The 18,835-nt window shown below is 34.0% G+C and overlaps 1 protein-coding gene and 1 long non-coding RNA gene across 41 annotated transcripts in view; one reads left to right on the top strand and one right to left on the bottom strand.

Annotated features, from left to right (window-relative positions):
• KCNMA1 (potassium calcium-activated channel subfamily M alpha 1) overlaps positions 1-18,835 on the top strand; it is a 468,160-nt gene that overhangs the window by 303,329 nt on the left and 145,996 nt on the right. For all 40 annotated transcript variants that reach the window (XM_027700116.1, XM_027700105.1, XM_027700104.1 and 37 more), the window contains exons 7-10: positions 539-614; positions 2,312-2,482; positions 4,092-4,183; positions 17,585-17,695. In XM_027700116.1, coding sequence (XP_027555917.1) covers positions 539-614; positions 2,312-2,482; positions 4,092-4,183; positions 17,585-17,695 — 450 coding nt within the window. The remainder of the gene's footprint in view (positions 1-538; positions 615-2,311; positions 2,483-4,091; positions 4,184-17,584; positions 17,696-18,835) is intronic.
• On the bottom strand, positions 7,693-12,024 carry LOC113975750. The gene is made up of 3 exons (XR_003536911.1): positions 11,991-12,024; positions 11,830-11,857; positions 7,693-7,739 (listed from the first exon to the last, which is right to left on the bottom strand). It is a non-coding gene; the product is annotated as an uncharacterized LOC113975750 (long non-coding RNA).

Here is an 18,835-nt window from a genome sequence, read left to right as displayed (position 1 = left end):
GTGAATACGAACAATGAAATGCTCCAATTTAGTGTGAATTTCCATAAAGTAGTCCGTAGGAGTTCATACCAGCAGAATAATATGAAAATTACTTAGGACTTTACACGAGAACTGTAAAATGCCTTTGATATTTAGTTTGGGAATCATAACTTTCTCATGTATTTTTTTATGTATTTATATGTGAATAACTTGGAGGTGTACAGCAATAAAAAATAAGGAGGTGAGTGTACTGAGAGGCAACCAAATTATCTGTGAAAAAACATTATTTGTTTATGAGTACAGAGGTAGCCATATCTACTGCTCTCATACATGGGAACTTTCCTTTCAAGCTATCTAAATGATGAAAATGTGAACTCTGCCAAGACAAAATAATACATATTTTGCGTGAGCTTTTGATTAAGTTTTTTTAGGGAGTCTGTTCCTCTTTGGAAATAATCATCAGATTTTTTAGTCTGAAGTATGCGGTTTTATACAGGTATGTGCAGAAAATGTGTGACAAATTCTAGTCTAAGTTCCTACTTGTTTTGTTTGTTTTCAGTAATTCCATCAAGCTAGTGAATCTGTGCTCTATATTTATCAGCACGTGGCTGACAGCAGCTGGGTTCATACATTTGGTAAGTATATCTGAAAGTACTTCATGGATTTTTTATCATGGATCTTCTGCTCTCTGAGCTACTTTATTTCCTGCAATTGCCTTGCTCTGTATAATCCCTTAACACATCAACAGAGGACAATAAAAAGGCATCACAGCTTCCCAGATTTTAAGCTTCTACTCAAAACTAGTTGGGAGTAGTAAGACAGACATCATTAACCTCAGCAATGAAGCAGGAGACTTGGAGTGGTGCAACTTGTGAAACGATGACGATTTACCAGGAGGTGGCAGTGCTTCCCAAAGAACTCCTGCGAGTGCTTCCTGGGGGCGGTTGGCAGACTTGGAGCGAGACAGAGGTCCTGGGAAATCCATGGTTGTGTCAGAGGCACACAGTTCTGTATTTCCAGGAGAAGTAATGGGATTGCTAACATTCTGGATTGCGATTTGTTTAGAGATGATTTCCTTGTCTTTTGTTTTTAAATTTCAAATTGTTTAGGTGTAGCTTTCAGTCACTGACAACACAGTTTTTTTGTAGTAGATTTCTATTCTGCACTTAACAATACCTGAAAAATGTAAAATAGTGTAGAACTACATGAGTTCATAAATGTGAATATGCATATGAACGATAGGTGTATGTCAAGTGTGTGTTTTAAACTAATAGCTTTTACTGAGTTGTTTGGTAAATATAATAAAATATGATTAAGTGGTTGTCATTTAAGTACATTTTGTGATCAACATAGAATCAGGAAAATTTTGAGCTGCTAGTAGTAATAAGTTATTAAGGAATGTTTTGGACTAGTAATAAAATTTAATGATATTGATGTCAGTCTGGAGCAATTTCATTGACTTCACTTGAATTAACTTGAGCTGCATCCAACTGTGTAAGATTAAATTCAAAATATTTATTTTCTTGATATATCTGTCATTTAATTTTCACTCTTATAAAGATGCACCGAGATTTTGGATGTTTTCATTTCTGATATATTTCTCATTCACGTAGGACCATATTTTTACACTCCTCTGAGCAAATATTGCATTTCTATCACAGAAATAGTTGCTTTTTCTTTTTTTGAACACAAAACCACAAAAACCCCACCACTCTTTAAAAGTTACATCAAGACTGAGGGAATGCTATTTTCTAGGATTTGGACTTTTCCCCCCCTTTGCTTTTCAGTGTAAGTTTCTTTATTCTACTATAGGAATACTCAAACTTCAACTTTTTACTGTGGAACGAATTTTAGAGGGCATGCTCTTTTGCCACTGATAAATTTATAATTTTGTCGCAACAGCAGCTGGCTTTTTGAAAAAGTAGTAGCATATCACTAAACATGTCAGTAATGCCTAATAGCTACATAGTCCTTTAAAACAAAAACATTAAGGAGTATAATTGCATTACCCATAAGTTTCACTCTGAAAATGTTCTAAAGAATTTTTTTTAAATGAGCTCACCTAAGCACATTAGTAGGTTATTTAGTGGGGAATGGAAAAGATACTTTCCATAAATAGTATGAGTGGGAAGGCTATGTATATTGGCAAAAGAATTGTAGTGCTATATTTGGGACAGGGTCAGGTTCTGTACTTGTTCAAAATAAATCACAGGAGATTCAGAGTTCATATTATATGCCATATTATATGTTTATACACACACATGCATATATGGTTAGATTTAATTTGGCATACAATTCTATTAATTCATTATATCTTTTCTTTTATATTTAGGTGGAGAACTCAGGGGATCCATGGGAAAACTTCCAAAATAATCAACCGCTAACATATTGGGAATGTGTTTATTTACTGATGGTTACAATGTCCACTGTTGGCTATGGAGATGTTTATGCAAAAACAACCCTTGGTCGCCTTTTCATGGTCTTCTTCATTCTTGGGGGATTGGTAAAAACTCTTTTTTTTTAATTCTTCCTATCATTCCAGCTACCTTAGTACTTGATCTGGTATACCTCAATGTTGTAATTAAGTAAAACTAAAATTAATTATAAAACATTCAAATATGTTTAATATGCCCTTTTTTCATGTAGATAAATATTTTCCAGAGCTTGTCAAATTAGTCCAGTTTAGTCAGAATTTTTCTAATTTGTTTAAATGAGTAATGCATGTGAATACATGAAGTGCCTTAATATTTCAACCTATAATGTTATTTGTAGTCCTCTGTGTTTTAGTGGCTGACTGTAGTGCATTTTTTTGGAGGCTGATATTGATATTTAAAGGCACTTTGCGGTTTCAGATGTCCTACCCACCCTTCTGTGTTCCTTCCCAGAATTCCAACAAACACTGTGGCTTTGGACTGCCTTAAAGAGCAGCTTGCCTAATCTAGATGATGGCAAACCACATTCTCTTTAATTTCAAACATCTTTTTGTGTCATGTAGTGCAATTTTAACTCACAATTTATCACATGACAATAATCAAGATCCTTTTATAGGATTCTTGTGTTCTTTGTCCTGTATGTAAATAGCATCCAAGTTACTAATTGTCTTATGTCAACTTTTCTACCATGTGTCAGCATTAGTAATATTATAGGACCTGTAGTAATGTTGTTCTCTAAAACAGCAAAGTTTATTCTAATATTTACACATTTCAAGGTAAGTGCTTTATGGATGACTGTAATATAGATTGTGCACATACATACATATGTATATTGTTACCTTACCCTCTCATATTGATTTCACATATACATACATCTTACAGAGGTGATATGTATATAACTATTGTTATGAATGCCATATATGAGACACACAGAGCATTAAATATATGCATTCCCATCTCTGATCATTGACATACAAAGACAAAGATCATGTCAAATGGCAGTAGCTCTTCGAAGTATCCAGCCACAAGGAAGATGTTTGTTGGACAAAACATGGCAGAATATTTTTTATTTTCTCCTTAAAACCTTTTTTTCTATCACGTGTTATTCCAATCCTTCTAAACCCAACAACTTTTGGAAAAGTTTTTTTTTTTGGGGGGGCGGGGGGTGATTTTTTTGTTTCTTGATGGGGAAATAACCCCTGATTCCATCTGGTTTTTGTCTTCTTTTAAATTCTAATACTGGGGGGAAAGTCTGTATTTTAAAACAGAAATGTAACAGTAATGATAATACTTGGTTTTGGATTTTTTTTGCAGTGGGGCTTGGATAACTTTTTCCCCCTCCCTTCTTCAGGAAGAAATAGACATAACTGCTTTTTGTGATTAGATACCAGTTTGAATTAATTTTGTTCTTGTTTTGTGTGTCTATTTTTCCTCTTTTGACCATTTTCTTTATTTATAAGGCGTTCACCTTCTCCAAGACCAACTTTTACATTGAGCCCTCTTGTTTTGTTTGATAAGAACTTTTACATTTTTTTAAATTTTCTTTTTAAACAACTGCATAGATCTAATTCTTTTACATTTTTAGATCTTAAAAATATATATCTTCTGAAAATATTCATCATCCCCCTTTCTTTGGCCTCTCTTTTTAGTCTTTTCTTCTGTCTCCTATCTTCTTCTTAGGCCATGTTTGCCAGCTACGTCCCTGAAATCATAGAGTTAATAGGAAACCGCAAGAAATATGGTGGTTCCTATAGTGCGGTTAGTGGAAGAAAGTAAGTATCCCAAGAGGCTCTGCTGCCTCTGCTGCAGTAGAACACTCTCTGCATGCCATTTTCTTTTTTTTTTTGTGTTTTTGTTTCATGCATGTAGGCAATGTTTGCTCGCTACGTGCCAGAAATTGCTGCTCTCATCCTTAATCGGAAGAAATACGGCGGAACTTTTAACTCAACTCGAGGCAGAAAGTAAGTCAAAAAAGACCAGGTGTGGCTGTGTGACTTTAAAGAGCCCCTGAAGGTGGTAATAGCTGATTCACAGCTTATAAGGCTGTATTCTTTGACATCAGATGTTACCACTGGAGAGTTGTCACACTATAATTAGAGACCTGGGCTATGCTATGGTACAAGTCACAACATTTTGTCCCTACTTCCAGAGAACCTGGATACCACTAAGACTGCACTAACATATCTTGTAAAAAGTGCTGCTATTACATATGCAGTTAGCTTCTGGAACAAGGTTGAGTTGTCACTTACCTGTTTTGGGCATCAGATTATCGTGTGGTTTATCTCTTAACTAAATGCAATGATAATTCACATGATTTTCAGTTCTTTAGAGAATTGGTTTTACTGGAGTGTAAAATAGGAGATTTAAGTTGACCGGTTTATTCTGTTGGACTGACTATGTAAGAAGTCTAATAGCCCTGTTTCTCAATGTTCCATCAGCAGATTGTCATGCAACTTCTTTTCACTTCCTACGGATATTGCAAACACTCATGATTTTAGGATCTATGACCAGGGACTTTAAAGCAATTCTCTTCTATACACCGTAAAAAACTTACCCTAAGAAGAGCAGACAGTAGCCTTAATATAAACATAGTTTGGTAAAAAAACAAACTCCTAAACCCCACTATTTTTACCTGGTGGCAAAGGTGAAATTTTATTGGACCACATTAGCTCATTATGTTTCTATTGAAAACCTCTTTGTTTTCATGACCGAGTTAAAACCAGCTCTTTCTGGCATTCCCAGCATCTAGACCTGCTGGGATATAGCCATTACTGAACTAGATGTACTTGGTGATACAATGTGAACTAGCACAGTATCACCTTTAATGTTGCCATCTTTCATTTCATTACATATCATTGTGACATTCAGCGGTAGAAATATATTTGCCCCGAAAGACTAGTCATACAGAGGGCCCTTTTCATATAAAATAAAGAAGGTACTGCAAGAAATGCGTCTAATTACTTTTCCCTCTCCTTACTTTAGGAAAATGTTTTACTTTGTTTCTTTCAAATTATCACCCTGAAACATTTTATCAGGTTGTTTCTCCTCTCTGCGTAGCAGAGACTGTAAATGGCCCACAGAGATAATTCTAGAGTACTGTTTTGCATCACTGGGTCGATAAATCAAAGTTTTAGAATTAGAATACTATTGTCTGTTCAATAATATTCAAGCAATTAGACAGTAGACTTCAATACTTGCATTTTTTGAGATTCCCTCAAATGTCTAGGGTAAACTGTAAACACCAGTGTTGGAAACTTCCATCACTTACCTCGATTAATAAAATGCCTTGATTTATTTCTGAGAAAGAATAGTATCATGAATTTCCAAAAATGTTTTTTTGTGGCATACTTTCATAGACTCAGTTTCATATTTGTATTCTTACTTGGTTTCTCAACGAGTAGGTTTTTCAAATAGAGAACATATGCCTCTGTTTTTGAAGCTCCAAAAGAGTTATAGCAGAGGGGTATATGGTTAAAAACTATTTCACATACAGTTTTAGTCTCTCCCCTTCTACATTGTCACTAGTACCCAGCATTGCTCAGATGTCTCTAAATTTTGACCTGATCTTCAGTCAGAACCCCACATCCTGAAAAACTCAGCGTCAGATTACAGGCTTCTGCTAGCTTTGGGGCTTGCTTAATTTTATTTTTTCACCTTTTGTTTTTGTCTTTCTTTATTTGCACTATCTGTTTGTTTTTATCTCACTCTGTTGTCAGTGCTTTCTCTGCTGATCTGTACTGCTCATATAATTTGTTGTTTGAAACTCAGCTCTGTCACCAGCATACAAACTGTTCAATTTACTTTATGCATTGTTTTCCAGCTCAAATATTAATTACGAAGTAGTTTAAAGATGTCCTTTGCTCGTGTGGGTCTTTCATCAGAGAATCTAAGCTTGGGAACTGCACAGTAAAAAGCCATTAGCACTCCTTGTTTGATGTTGCTTTTGCAGTCAGTAGAACAAGATTGATGAAATGTTATGTTTGGCCAAAATTTAAGTTTTCATTTGGAATTCAGTGTTGAGAGAATGGATTGTCAGAACCAATAAGTTTTCCTTTGCATGGGATACAGGCATGTGGTAGTAATTAGCAATATAAGGTCTTTAGTTGAGCAACCAAGCATAGATTCTGGCAGTAAACATAATGAGAAACTACAGTTTTCCTATTTCTATTGTCAGAAAGTTTCCAGATAAAATTAAATACATGCACAATATGAAAACAGCTGAATTTTGGTAAAGGTATAGTTTCAGCCCTTAAAATAACAAATGTGTATACTTTTTAACTTTCTACAAAATAGAAAAATACATGGAATCTGCTTTGTAGCATTTATATATTTGTTTATACATGCTGCCTTGTAAACTCTGTGTGTGTGGAATAACATGTTTCTCTATGGTTATTAAACATTAGGTCATAAGTTAAAATCAACATATGATTATGTGTGTTTTGAGGATTGCACTGCGTGACTTTAATACTAAGGAGAGCCTTGCTATGGAATTGTAACTGTCAAAGCAGCTAGAATGAGTGCATAAGAATTCTTGATACCAACTCCACTTAGAAGAGAAATAACCAACACACCGATAAGTTTGACCTCACATTTCATTTTGCTTTTCAGCTAATAAAGTCCCCAAAGGTCTCATAAACAATATAGGATGCATTTGGCACTAAAGAATCTTAGTTCTCTCTTAGATGAGACACATACATACAGACTTTGGAAACAGAAATAGTTTGTGGGCAGTATGCAGTTATCACTGGTTAAATCTACTAGATACTAGGTTAGTTTTGTTATGAAAGTCCACAGGGAATTTTTTAAATTTTAAATTTAAAGTATAATTTCTGCTTTGTAGTATTACTGCAGTGAGATTTCTAGAGTCTCATAAAATACACAGCAGGAACTTTTTTATAGTCTTTGATTGAAGTTCCACCTGTTAAATAAACAGTAGTACTCGCTGTTGCATATATACCAAAATTTTATACCAATATGTCTATACAAAAGGTGACTGAGACTAAGCACACACCTTTAAGGACAAGTAGGGTAATGAATTTGGCACAATTACAATCTAGAACAAAAAAAAATATTACCAAAAAAAAGGTAACAATCCTTGTCTTGAATTACAAATTTATAAGCAATGAGAGTTGCTCTGTAGGTAATGATAGTACTGCTAAACAGCTGCTTTTTTACTGGTTTTCTTCTTCAGCTCATCAGAAGCCAGTATTGTTTTTACTGTGTGCCCTGATGCACCAGAATCAGATGACCAGTAGACAAACAAAACTGTCCTTCTCAGTTTAGTTATACACAGAACAGACAAACAATTGCTTTTTGCTATAGTCATCACTAAATACAAATGATACAGAGAAAACCGGGCTGTAGTTACAAGACAGAAAATAATTGATAATAAATATACGTATATAAAAAACTAAGTCATAACTGGGAAACAAAATTCAGATATAAGAAGCAATCAGACTTGTAAGAAAGTTTACAAAGAAATATTACAAAATATTATTTTGTAATACAGCTAAGAGGTATCTTAGGATAACGGTGATGTGTCTTCCGGTATTTTCCACATTGAATCCTACGTAGCTTTTCTGTTCTATCTGGCGAGCAATTCAGTCACTACTGTTTCTCCTTCCTGTTTTTTTCCCTGGATGAATTCTGTAGTACATGATTTTACATTTTGGGAAATACTTTTTACAAAGGAGGTATTGTACATAATATTCTTTGCAATGATATTTCCTCTTAGCCATTTTTCTTAAAAATTTTGAGACCAGCAAGTGCTTCCTTACACCCTATCTGTAGTTAGCTCTTTTCTTTTTAAAGCTTTTGATTTGACTTTGTTTAGGCTTTTTCTGTAAACTATCTGAGGAATTCATGAGTTAGTGTTCAAGGGATCATTTTAAAGTGATGTTTCTAAAGTGAAGTACCATAAAAGGATGGAAAGATATCTGCCACCATCACCATAGCTGAAAGACTATTGGGTTTAGAATATAGCAATAAACCTGCAAGTTTGTTCATGCATTCATACCTCTGGAAGACTGGAAGGGGCAGTAATCATTTTGTCTTTGGATGATTTCCTGAATTACTCCAACTAAGCTCTTAGCTATAAAGTTCAGGCTATAAGTCTTATGAGGTGTGGCTTTTCTTCAAGAAAGTCTTGGGTTTGGATAAGTAGATTTATGGTGTAGCACTCTTTTTTTGATATTTGGAACTTATACATTCAGTTCCAGCCAAAATAGTACTTACAAGATCATCTGTGTTATTTCTTTAAAGAAAAAAAATTAAATCAAGTTTATTTTGATTATTTGTTTATAATATTCATATTACTGTGGTGCAGTATGAAATTTGGCTAAAGATCCAGATTTGTTTTACCTCTACTAATTTATAATTAAAATTTTATTCTGCATTTACTAGTGTACTTGAGAATCAAGATTGTTCGTGTTTCATTTCTGTATTCATGTGTTCACATGATGAGACTGGATTTTAATTCTGGGAAATATTTTCCAGTTGAAGATATTAGCCTATAGATCAGCCCGCACAAAGCTCTGGAAAGCATATGGAAAGAGCATTTGTAAACTGATGAACTCAGAGAGACTGGATAACTTACTGATTTTTTTCAGTCTTTACATCAAATTAATGATTTTTAATTCCATGGACTAAATTATTTTTGCCTTTATCATATAAAACTGGTGTCAAATTTTGCCCTTTATGAACGCAGAAAGTAGAACATGGCTTCCCATATTGGCAGAGAGAGGGATGACCTGCTTGAGCAGGGAGGTTGGGCTAGATGATCTGCTGTGGTCCCTTCCAACCTTAACCATTCTGTGATTCTGTCCACATATATATAAACTTCTTGCCTTGGTACAATAGTAAATGTTTATGCTAGACTTTGTTACATATTCAAAAAACTTAAAAAAAAAATCCAGATGCATTATTGTAGTTAGTATGTAGGATTAAAAACTGTATTTTAATGAAATCACAGTACTTTACTGTGTAAGCTATTAAAACCTCATTTCTCTTCTCTCATGATCTGCTCTGCTTCCCAGAGATTTCTTCAGATTTCTTAAATTTACAAGCCATAAATTAGCAAATCATCAACATATCAGCGGGAATAATCATCTGTTAGAAATTCCTTCCAGAAGGAAACATGGGATCCAATAACTAAACTTCACAGAGAAAAATAAAAACTGTAGACAGATAGATATGGTAAACAGAAAGAAAAACAGATAATTTAAGTTGACAGGCCATCTTGGGCTCATTAGACATTTGAATTTCATTAAAAATTAGAAAAAAAAATTTAAGGCTTATCCAAAGCAAAGGTCCATTTGCTGCAGTAATGAGAGGCATAGCTCCAAAGAAAGTGACATTAGATTATTATATTAAATAATTTGATACAATATGTAAGATATTATTTTTTCAGTGGTATGAGAATGTAATAAGAGAATGTGACATGGATTACATTATGATCCCCAGGGGTGTCTCTATTTCCCATCTGCTAGCCATTCTTCTAATCCCACTGTTTCAAATGAAGTTTCACTTAGTGATAAAGAAAATCTGATGAGTGTTAAATAGACTGACAGATAGAAGAAATAGGACAAACTTTTTTTTTTAATTTTGTGTGCTTATTAAACTATATCCATTCTTGTGAAAGTAAGAAAGAAAATGTGGGAAGTGACATATAACATTATTATGACATAAAAACGTATATTTGAGCTCACAATAACAGCACTTATTTTATATTTCTAGTTAAAGTTGTAAAAATTCTTTGTCTCTTCCTAAACCTTAAAAAAAACCTTTTGGATTTGGCATCAAACAGCAATTGTTGCTGTCCAAATTTTGACCCAAGAAAGACTGAATCTGGTTTATAAATCTGCTGACCTTCCATATTCTACAAAGTACATAGTCCGTGACTAAGTGTGTACCTTCCAATGAGTGTAATGTGAGATGGCAGAAGTCATTAATTGATCAGCAAGTTTTAGAGTTTTTTTGCTTTCACTCAGGTTCTGTTGCAGAAAATGAGTCATGACATTTTGAGTTGATTTCTGTGGATAGAAATGCATTGGCTCTGGTCGTGGATGAAATGCTTAAAAATCTTAAAAGCCATTTCTAACTCCCACTTTGCTTACAAAGGATTTAATTATTTTTTGAGTCTTTGAGCACATAAAAACACGTAAGGTGGTTTGAAAATGAGTAATGGTGGGAGAAAGCAATGTATTTTACAGAAAATACTATGATTTGTTTTCAAAACAACAGGGTGTTTTGTGCGTGTGATATCTACCACACAAAATATTACAAGAATGAAGTCCAGAGTTTGGAGGGATTAGAACAGTAGATTAAGGCCTGTTTGCAACTGAGATGCTAATGCTGGAGGTGTAGATTACTCCTGTATTTTACTGTAAGCTTTCCAACATGGACTCCTTGTGCATGCTATTTAAGAGGTTTTACTTCTGTTTATATTGAACTATTCACTTATTTCTTTCTGAGCTCTGTTATGCCTAAATGCTGTGGTATTTTTCATGAAAGCAGAAATACTCTAGATAATATTGCCATGAAGACTGAATGAAAGGATGAATATTCATCCTTTACTTTAAGCTACAGTGGAAGCCTCTTAACTAATCCAGACCCTGGAAGAAACAAATCACTGTGCTTTCATCTTATTATTGCAGATTTGGAGGTATGCATCAAACAAAGAATATTAATTTTAATTTGTTTTATAGACAAACATTGTGCAATTCCTTATATCATGAAAACGTAAGATAAACTCATTTATCTGTAGCTGAGCAAAGGAGTTTAAATAAGCAAAGCAGCCTAGCGTGAATCACATGATAGCATGCCATTACAAACAGACTTAGATGCAAACTCTAATGTACAGTTTAAACAAAGGAGTGTGCTTTTTATCCTGGGTTAAAGTATCTGAAATGCACTCTGTCAGCCTGTTCTCTAGGAGAAATCTCACTCAGGTGGCCATAAAATATTTGAGGCCCCATGTAAGGGAATTCTTCCATGCTGTTTCTATGTGCTTCACAAACAGTTTCTGATATTTAAAGGTTACCAGTGACACTCCACCAGTATTCACTGAGCAAGACTGAAATGTGGATTTGTATAAGTACACTTTATATAGTATCATAGCTGTAATAATTCGTAGCTCATTAGGGTATTGTGTGCTTGTCACTCATTACCAGTTTTATGTTTAAGAGTATTTGAAAGGATTCCTTCTTGATTCTTAATTTCACATACATATATTAGTCACAAAATAACTTAGTATTTGCATCAGAAGTAACTTTCAAATGCCTGACATTAACAATTTCCCATTTGTGTTAATCTTATGTATGACCCAGTGCTGTTCCACTGATCTATACTGTATACCATATACTCAGTGTAGCTGTTTGAGTGTTTCCTGGTATTAACTAATCCCTTTTTCTTTACCCACCATTTAAGAGAATCCAAAGGCATGGAACCTGTTGGAAAGAACAGATAGTTTCTGTTAGAATTAATCACAGCAACTTCAGTATAGGCTGCATGAGTTCACTCTGGTTCCTAAATAGTTGACAGCTGAAGCTATCAGGTCCAATTCACAGAAATTAAAGGTACCTCAGACATGTTCTCACATACTGCAGTCACATCTCCTGTGACAGTCTGGTCAGATGCTTATATACTTTAAATGTTGATACAGATTTGAAAGTCAATGCTTTTGTCTTCTTGGTGACTTCAACACTTTTGAAATTTTTAATCCTTCAGAAGTAAAGAGAATAATGAAACAAACAGTCGTAAGAGAAGAAATGTTAAAGTTGCTGGGATTTTATACACTTGACAGTCAATGTTCTATATCCTTTAATATTTTCTACCTTAATCTCCTTTGTACTAGAAAATTTATAGAGCCTAATGGGAGAATCAGATTGAGAAATAAGCTTGGAGTTGAATTTTTTTTTTTTTTTTTTTTGCAACTGCCATGTCTTGATTTCAGAGTATTTTATGCTCTCTCTTTATGGATACAAATGACTAACACAAAAAGTTTCAGTAGTAACACATTGTAATTTCCTGTCCACTGGAGTTATTTTTTAAAAATTAATCTGCTGTGTCTTTTGCTGGTCCAGAATTGTCCATTCTAAATGAGTGGTTCTCAGCCTTTGCTTTTTTTATATATGCAATACGTAGGCAAGTTTTTTTAATGGTTATAATTTTATAACGTATTACTCTGGCTAACTATACACATTGACTAAATAATTGATCCTTAGAGGACCATCATCCTTGGGTTCAAGTCTTCTGTGAAAAAAAAGAGAAAACTTTAAATTGTGGCTGCACAGCATTTATTACTCTAACAATGTTAATCTGAGAGGGGAGTTTATATTGAAATAAAAGAAAAAACATAGCACATGCATAAAGTTTTGAACTGAATTAACAGAATCTTGAGTAATGTTAGATAAACCATGAAAAGCACAAGTGGCTGGAAACATTGTAAACTGTTATGTTTAAGAATGCATACTACTAATAGATAAACAACCAGACCATATACACAGTCTCTGCTAACATTTATTAATTTTATTTTTTTTTAATAAGAAGATGAGACTGAGACTCATCCCTTTTTGAGCAAAGCCTGTTAGACTCTACAAGAACCTGTTTACTTCAACTGCAGCAGTCTGCTACTGGTATATACACAAGGAATTTAGATGGTCAATAGATGAAGGAATGATCAGAATGCTAAGCACAAAGACCAGGAAGACATCTGAACATATGTATTTGATATAAATATAATTTTAGAGAGACATCTAGATCAATATGCACCACACTTCTAGTTACTTGACAAGTGAGCACCAAGTATTCAACTGAACAGAATTTTGTATTTATTATACTTAATTTATTGTGACAGACTAGTTGGAGCGAATTTTTTCAAGTTCTTTATACTTGTTCCAATAAAATGGATATAATTTCTTTCAAAATAAACAGGCAAAAGATTTGCCTTTTGTATTGTATCCTCTGAAGGAAGAAGCATGCAAAGATCATTTGTAAAGAATCCCATTCACAGTGGATCTGTTTTCATTTACAGTGCTATTTACATGGATTAAGTGTATGCTCTCAATTATCTCATGTCAGAAATCTAGATGTTTTAGCTTTTGCTTATTTCATTTTTTTCTTACTGAAATGGTTTGTATCTGTGGTAGCTTAGGATCTTATATCACCATTTTTTGTTTACTTTATAAGAAGCTAGAATATTTTTAGCAAATGTATCTATGTCAATACTTGAGTAGGAAAAAAAATTAGGTACTGTAGGGAATTTCAACAGTGTAGAATCACAGTTGTGTACAACTGTGTACAAAATTGTATACAACTATGTTAATTTTTCTTATTTGAAATATTTTCATATTTTTTCATATTTCTCAAATTAATTTTGAGGATGATAAATATATATGGGAGAGAGTGGATTAGTCCATCTTTGCTGATAGAATATCATTCCTGATAAGCTTTTGATTCTTTGTAAAAGATTTCTATTGCAGCATCACAGTCTGGTAATATGGACTCCCATTGGTATATTAAACCAGTTTCACCTCTAATACATGATACCAATGACAACTATTACTTAACAGAAACCTTAGTCATCCTAAATACATATCAGTAATAAAAATGTCTACATTCCTAAATCATGTTTTTCGGTATGGTAAGGAAATATCTAAATTTTGTTTTTAAAGAATAAAAAAAAATTGAAAGCACAATAAAGTATTACTTTTGAGCCTTTTAATAAGAAAAAGCTTAATGCAGATGTTAGACATTTCGTTTGACCCAACATTTTTCATACAATGTTTTTCTACTGACCAACTCTTTTTCACAACGAAAAAGTTATCCAGTATGTTGGCTTTACTTAAAGTCTCAGTGCATGGAAAAAAATGGGTGGTAAAAAAAAAAGAAAAAAGGGAAGGGAATAGTTATTGAAACAAACAGAGGAAGTTATAAATCTTTAAATCATATACAGGACAGATTGGAACAATATAAGCTCTCCAAGTTTTCTTGAATAATGTACCTAAAAACTCTCTGTGGGCAAGTAGGAAATCTGTTTTCAATATCGTCTTCTTCTAAGCAAAAAATATAATTTATGTTAAAGAAAGGTTTTATTGGTGGGGGTTTTCAACCAAAAATTAATGCAAATATCTCATCAGAAAATACTGTTTGAAAGCCAGGAGGTTTAGTTGCAGTCACTGTTCAGAACACTGCCCTGCACATTATAAGAAAAGCAAAGAAGAGAAGAATAGATCATGCCCAGTTCTAAATCAGAGTAAAAAATGAAACCATAGTGCAGATGCCTTCCAACACTTCAAAAGGAATTAGCCCCGATGCCCAAATCCAAGACTTTTTGGCAGCCAAATGTTTTATTTTCACTGTAGCAGATTGCTATGACTCTCTACTCAGTGAGAGTCATAACAGGATTGTACCAATTGCATCTGCTTTTAGCAGGAGTTTTTTGTAGGAAATAACCTCTGGAGGTGTTTTATAACGTGAATTATCTTGTAGTCTTTTGATACTCTGATGATTTCTTCTGCAATGCAATATTTTGGGTTGCACAGCCATACTTTAAAGATGTGGATTCTAAACAATGACAGAAAAGAACCAATATTAAGTGAAATCAGCCAAGAAGGAAATAAATTTTCTGCACAGGAATGCAGCGTATCAGAAGAGCACTCAGGAAGAGATTTTGCTAAAGCCAACAGCACAGGATCTGTACAAAGGAGTTCCTTACCATGGGAAATTATTTCTGCTACCAAAAACAATGCATCAACTATGCAAATGGAAAGTTCAGTTTCTTAATTAGTAATAGCTGGAAACATCTGAAGAAAACAATACCCATAGTTTAAAATCTGTCATCTTGGAAAATGTGCACAGACAGTATAAGGAATACAAATTAATATTTTTAGCTGCCATTTATCATTTTCTTGGGCCATTGAGGTTTTTGGTACTAGATGGGTTTACACTTACGAAAAGTGTTGAATACCCCTAGACAACAAGAGCTTCCCAGTAGGTTACTGTAATGTAGTGTATCAAACACAGTCTGTTCAGAATTTAGATCTAGTAAACTACTAAGGTTTTAAACATTTCTTCAGAATCTGAAGTTTCCTGAGGTTTTCCATTTACACTGATATATTACTTATACCTTAGTGCAATAACACACATGAATGCCCATCTCTGGCAATTCAGGCAACTGACCATTAGGGAAACAGAGAAAGAGTGCTTCTGGTAGGGCTAATAGAGGCAGTGCAGAGCCTACTGGAAACTCTGCCAATTTGCAAAGCTCCCAGAGGAAACCTCTTAAGGACTTCTTGCACCAAGAAGAAAGGATGACCTGATATATTTTACATCTTGTTTTCTGATACTGTGTTTACCACCTTATAAAACAGGAAGGCTTTAACTCAGGGGTTTTTGTGTTTTTAAGTGTTTGCAGTCCAAGGACTTTGTGCTTTGTGCACTTGCTGCACCTAAAACTTCTGTTAAAAAAAAAAAGCAAAGCAAACACTATTAGCTAGTTTAGCAATAAACATTCATAGTGTTGAGTCCTGTGTTAAATACAAACCAGCATGATCAGTCTCCTACAGACATTGATTTCTTACCTATTAAATAGAATGAAACCATTGAAGTTTTAGACTACTGCTATTTCTAAAATTGCATTTGAGTCCTGGTGCTGTCATTAGGAGCTCATGCAAAAGGAACGTTGTCATATTTCTATATAAATGTTTAACACTGTGCTATGCTATGCCAGAAAAGTGATGATAGCAAACAATATCACAAGGTCTGCTGGACTGGTATAACAGTTTATTGTGTTTTGCTTTTCTAGTCACTGTCAGAGACACTGCAAAAGTAACAGTACCTGACAGTGATAGTTTTCACTGTCTGGTGCATATTATTACTATTGATTTGTTCTGCATAGTTATCCCTTTTCCAATGGCTTTGGTGTACTTTTCACACACATTTCATCAAGGATCAAATTATGAAGCAAGGAAAGACTCCTATTATAGTCCATTACGTAGGTAATCATTGCTGCTACATATTATTTATTGTTTCCTGATGATGAGGTTTCTGTCTTACTGAGTTTTCCACAGAAGAATTATGAAGTAGCTGAGACTTGGGTGGTCTACTTCTTATCCTTGGAATTACTTTGCTTCACATTTAGTAGTTCAAGTGCCAAACAAGTGCAGAATTGTATGTTTGTAGTGTTTGTGCATAGTAATGATTTTCTGTTACTTCAAAAATGGTATCTATGCCACTTTTTCCCTCTTCCTGACTTCTGTGAGCAATGCGGTTATTGGAAGTGTTAGCAATAGGCATAACAAAAATCACTATCTGTCTTAAAGCCATGACAGTAATAGAAGATGGATTTGATTTTTTTCCATCAAGGAAATTGTGAGACATTTTGGGATATTCTAATCATAAATTTTTAGGCTTTGTTTTTACAATAATAAGGGAGCAAAGATCCCTTAAAGTCAGGAAGGGTGCAATTTCCTAGGCCTTTCCTTCAACCTTTCAGAATTTAAGATGTAGAATTCAAGAATGTGTATGTAGGCATATGTTGTGCTTCCATCTTCCATGGTCAGCTACATCTAGTAATGCAAATGTGGAGCAGTAGAAACCTTTGTGACATCGCAATCTATGCAAACTTTGATTTTCTAAGCAATCTGTTGCAATGGTGAAATAAGTAATGACTTCTTATTATAAAGTACTTTCCTTCTAGGAGTTATGGTAGGAAAAATATTTCTTTTATTCTGCTTACGACCTATAATTGACAATCTTTGCACTGCCTTCATTGGCATAAATATCTACTTCAACTGTAGAAAAATATCAAGATTTGCTGTCATAAACCAAAAAATTGACCAATTAATCTCATTAGAGGAGGTAAAAGTGTGGAGAGAGATATGTAAAATAAAGAAATATGCCTTTGAAAAGGACTGGTTAACATGGTGTATAAACTTATATATGACTGATACCACTTATTGTTAAATGTGTAATACAACATGTCCAAATGGCTTTGCAGGTGAGAGTGTACATATATTTGCAATTGCAAAATACCTTTTGGAAGTGATATTTTCCTTCTCCGACTTCACAGAATACAATCTAGAGAAACATCAAGAAGGATCTTTTCCGTTTCTGCTTTCTTGCTTGCTTGCATTACCTTCTTTGCAAGATTAACTCTGATTTTTCTGTAACAGGCACATAGTTGTCTGTGGTCACATAACACTTGAAAGCGTGTCCAACTTCCTGAAGGACTTCCTGCACAAGGATAGGGATGATGTCAACGTAGAAATCGTCTTTCTGCATAAGTAAGTAATCTTTCAAGATTAGTCTTATCGTCAATTACTAAAACTCTTTAAATAAAGCCTGATCTTATGAGAAGACAGAGAATCTTTCAAGCTCCAAATAACCATAAAATTAATGTTTTCAATTACTGTTATTAACAATATGTTTTGAAAAGTAGTTGTTTTATGCATTTTTGATAACACATTGCTAAGTATACGTATTTCAGGCAGATAGACTTCAGACCCAGTTGTGTCATCTGTGAGGTAGATAGCTAAACGCATCGTTCAAGAGAGAGTGGAGTTATGAAATAAAAAATATTAGAATGCTAATAAATATATGGGAGAATTGTTTTTAGTGGTAAATGTTTATGAAGAAACTACCTAAATTACTAACATTAGTAAAACTAAAGAAAAACACTGTATGTCATATGAACTTATGCTAGTACATTTTCACCTTGGATTTGTCTAGGAAAAATGTTTATTTCATATTGCAAAGTATTTATAAAAAGAAAAATGTAGGTGTGGATTTAATTTTAATATAAATGGGATACATTACAGACATGTTGAAGATAGAAATTAAATTCTTATCACAGTGATAATCAGTACTGCTCTTTTACCCATATATACATACCTACATACACATAGTCTCTTGCCTTTTTCTGATGTGGAATTTGGAAAGATGTCTGAAGGTGGTTGTTGCTTCTTGTGGGCTCTACATTATATGTAATACAATATCAAATAGGAATGCTTAGGGGAGAAGTTGCTAGAAAAAGCCATGTGATAGGAGAAACTATGAAAAGGTCTTTTCTGCTCTGGAATGGCATCTGTTTAGAAGTGTTGCTAGCTATGAATGAGTAATATTTTTGCATTCAGAGCACGTTCGGCACTTTTTGTCAAAGAAAATGATTGAAAAGTTAAGGAATCATATGTGATGATTTAAGAATGGAAGCTGAAAACCAAGAGTCAGCAGCACTTGCACAATTTCAAATTGAACTAGAGATAATATCCTCACGTAACTACATCATCCCCTCTCTCTGTAATAACAAGAAGTGACTGTGAGGGGAAATTGAAGGTCTTGATTTCCACAGTGAAAGTACGTGGTGATAGGAATCAGGAAACTGCACATTCACGTGAAAGTAGTTTAGCACCTTGCTACTTGTTTGT

This window comes from Neopelma chrysocephalum, unplaced genomic scaffold (assembly GCF_003984885.1).
Source record: "Neopelma chrysocephalum unplaced genomic scaffold, ASM398488v2 Primary Assembly neopelma1_143, whole genome shotgun sequence".
NCBI lineage: Eukaryota > Metazoa > Chordata > Aves > Passeriformes > Pipridae > Neopelma > Neopelma chrysocephalum.
Note: the sequence above shows the minus strand (reverse complement) of the source record. Positions and strands in the feature narration are given on the sequence as shown.